Source organism: Labrus mixtus, chromosome 17 (genome assembly GCF_963584025.1).
Source record: "Labrus mixtus chromosome 17, fLabMix1.1, whole genome shotgun sequence".
Lineage (NCBI taxonomy): Eukaryota > Metazoa > Chordata > Actinopteri > Labriformes > Labridae > Labrus > Labrus mixtus.
This window is the reverse complement of record NC_083628.1, coordinates 902,756-905,255: the sequence shown is the minus strand read 5'-3', so window position 1 is coordinate 905,255 and position 2,500 is coordinate 902,756. Positions and strand designations below refer to the sequence as shown.

The 2,500-nt window shown below is 43.8% G+C and overlaps 1 protein-coding gene across 3 annotated transcripts in view; it reads left to right on the top strand.

Annotated features, from left to right (window-relative positions):
• The window catches only part of LOC132992071 (unconventional myosin-XVIIIb-like), a 44,779-nt gene that overhangs the window by 12,635 nt on the left and 29,644 nt on the right, over window positions 1-2,500 (top strand). For all 3 annotated transcript variants that reach the window (XM_061061186.1, XM_061061187.1, XM_061061185.1), the window contains exons 12-15: window positions 1-128; window positions 611-781; window positions 1,006-1,096; window positions 2,092-2,284. The exon at window positions 1-128 is cut by the window's left edge and continues 17 nt beyond it. In XM_061061186.1, coding sequence (XP_060917169.1) covers window positions 1-128; window positions 611-781; window positions 1,006-1,096; window positions 2,092-2,284 — 583 coding nt within the window. The remainder of the gene's footprint in view (window positions 129-610; window positions 782-1,005; window positions 1,097-2,091; window positions 2,285-2,500) is intronic.

Here is a 2,500-nt window from a genome sequence, read left to right as displayed (position 1 = left end):
AGCGTCTGTCGCCTTCACCAAGCTGCTGACTGCCATGGAAACGCTGGGCTTCTCGTCCGGCGAGCAGAAGGCGATCTGGCATGTTCTGGCCGGTATTTACCATCTGGGAGCAGCCGGGGCCTGCAAAGGTAACACACTGACTCGTCTTCATCATCTTCATCACTCACACACTGTTTACAGATCCTGCACACACACACACACACACACACACACACACACACACACACACACACCCACACACACACACACACACACACACACACACACACACACACACCGTAAAGCACCCTCATAGGATGGGAAAGAAGTTTATTCATGTCAGGGGAAATCATTGTGCAGCAGCTGCAGCACAAAAAAGAAAATAAATATCGACAACTGGATATAAAATCATTAAAAATCCAGAAAATTCTGAAGAAACAGAACAAAAACAAGGTTATGAAGAGGGTGTAGAGGTGAGGAGCACCATTTGATTGTGTCCTGTTGCATAAAGCTTTGTATTGGTACAGATGATTGTGTTTCTCGTTGCTTTTTAAAACCCTCTGACCTCTGCGTCTGCTGATTCATCGTTTTTTGATCACCTCTGTGTCCTCCTCCTCCTCGGTGGTCTCAGTGGGCAGGAGACAGTTTGTGAGCTTCGACAGCGCTCAGGTGGCCAGCGGCGTGCTCGGCTGCGAGGGAGAGGACCTGCACACGGCCGTCTTCAAACATCACCTCCGACAGCTGCTGCAGAGAGCCACCGGGGGCAGCAGAGAGCGGAACGCCGCGGCAGAGGGCGAGGAGGGTGAGACAAAAAACATACAAAACATGATCTGAAGGTTTCCACTCGAGTGAAATAAATCAGAGGTTGATGTGAGGCTGTGATGAACACACACACACACACACACACACACACACACACACACACACACACATTTCACCAAACTGTAATGCTTGTTAATGAGCGTGAGATAGTCTCAAACCGCTTTGATCCAGCCCTGTTGAGTCCTGTGTTTCTGGTCTCTGCAGGTCCCAGACTAACAGCAGCTCAGTGTGTGGAGGGGATGGCTGCAGGACTCTATGAAGAACTCTTTGCCACCATCGTCTCTCTGATCAACAGGTCACTCCTGCATTACCCCGTATCAGGCTGTTCTCATATTGTTTGATTATTAATTGTTCAGACTGAGAGTATTTGAATGATCCATCCTCTGACCTCTGCAGGATGACTTCACTAAAAAATATCAAATTTCTAGTCAAGGTTCCAAAATCCACAGGACAGGTAATCATGATGAAATCAAAATGAAGGTCATTTTCCCTCAAAGTCCAGAAGGATAGATTCTACAGGACTGAATATGTCAAACCTATAAGACCGGATTTTATTTGACTTATTGGAGTACAGGGGTGTTATTTCCTCATTTTCTTATTTTCTTTCTCTACCCCTCCAAGGTGAAAGCTTCCTGTGTTCTTTTGTAAATAATTTCAATTTCATTAATGTCATGTTACTTGAATATGAAAAAAACTTTGGAAGAGCTAAATAGTTAAATATACCCCCCCCCCTTTCTGCAAAGAAAGTGCTCCAATGTTTGAAAGTTTGAGGGAGGAGTCTTGCAATTATTTTGCTATTATGTGTAATTACTAATGTGTGAAGAATGCTTTTCCTAAATAAAAAAGAAATAAAATAAAAAAGAAATCAAAATTAAGGCAAATTAAATGAAAGCAGTTCATTTTGTTTCTCCTAAATAGCATGCAACTTACAAAAAATTAAAGTAAAACCTCACATTTTATCAAAAAAAGAAGCTGTATCTGATTTGTACGGAGGCCCTAAGGGGACATCAGCAGAAAGAAATGACAAAAGAAGCACCTAGTGCTCAGGAGAAAATATGGTGTGCCTGCACCAGATACGTTCCTGCAGCTCTGTAGGTTTAAAACAGAACACAACTGAAAACTTAAAGATGTCAAATTGTGTGTTTGGAAAGTTTAACAGGAAACATTTGTAGTCATTGAATTTTGCAGTCCATCTTATTAGTATTTCAGTTTACTTTGAAAGACTTGAGCACAAGGGAAACGTATTTGATGTACCACCCTGCTTGTTTTTTTTTTTTTTTTTGCGCGCAGAGCTCTGAGCAGTCAGCAGCTGACGTTGGCGTCCGTCATGGTCGTGGACACTCCGGGTCTGAGGAACCCGAGACACTCAGCAGAGGAGCGAGCGGCCGGCTGGTCGGAGCTCTGCCACAACTACCTGCAGGAGAGGCTGCTGGAGCACTACCACACACACACCTTCACACACACGCTGGACAGATACGCACAGGTAACGCCTGAAACACACACACCTTAAAGGTAGAGTCAGCATCCTGTCTCCTTCAAAATAAAATACAGACTTCTCCTAAAGTAAAGGTAGAGTCAGCAGCTTGTTCCTTCAAAATAAAAGACAGACTTCTCCTAAAGTAAAGGTAGAGTCAGCAGCTTGTTCCTTCAAAATAAAATACAGACTTCTCCTAAAGTAAAGGTTGAGTCAGCAGCTTCC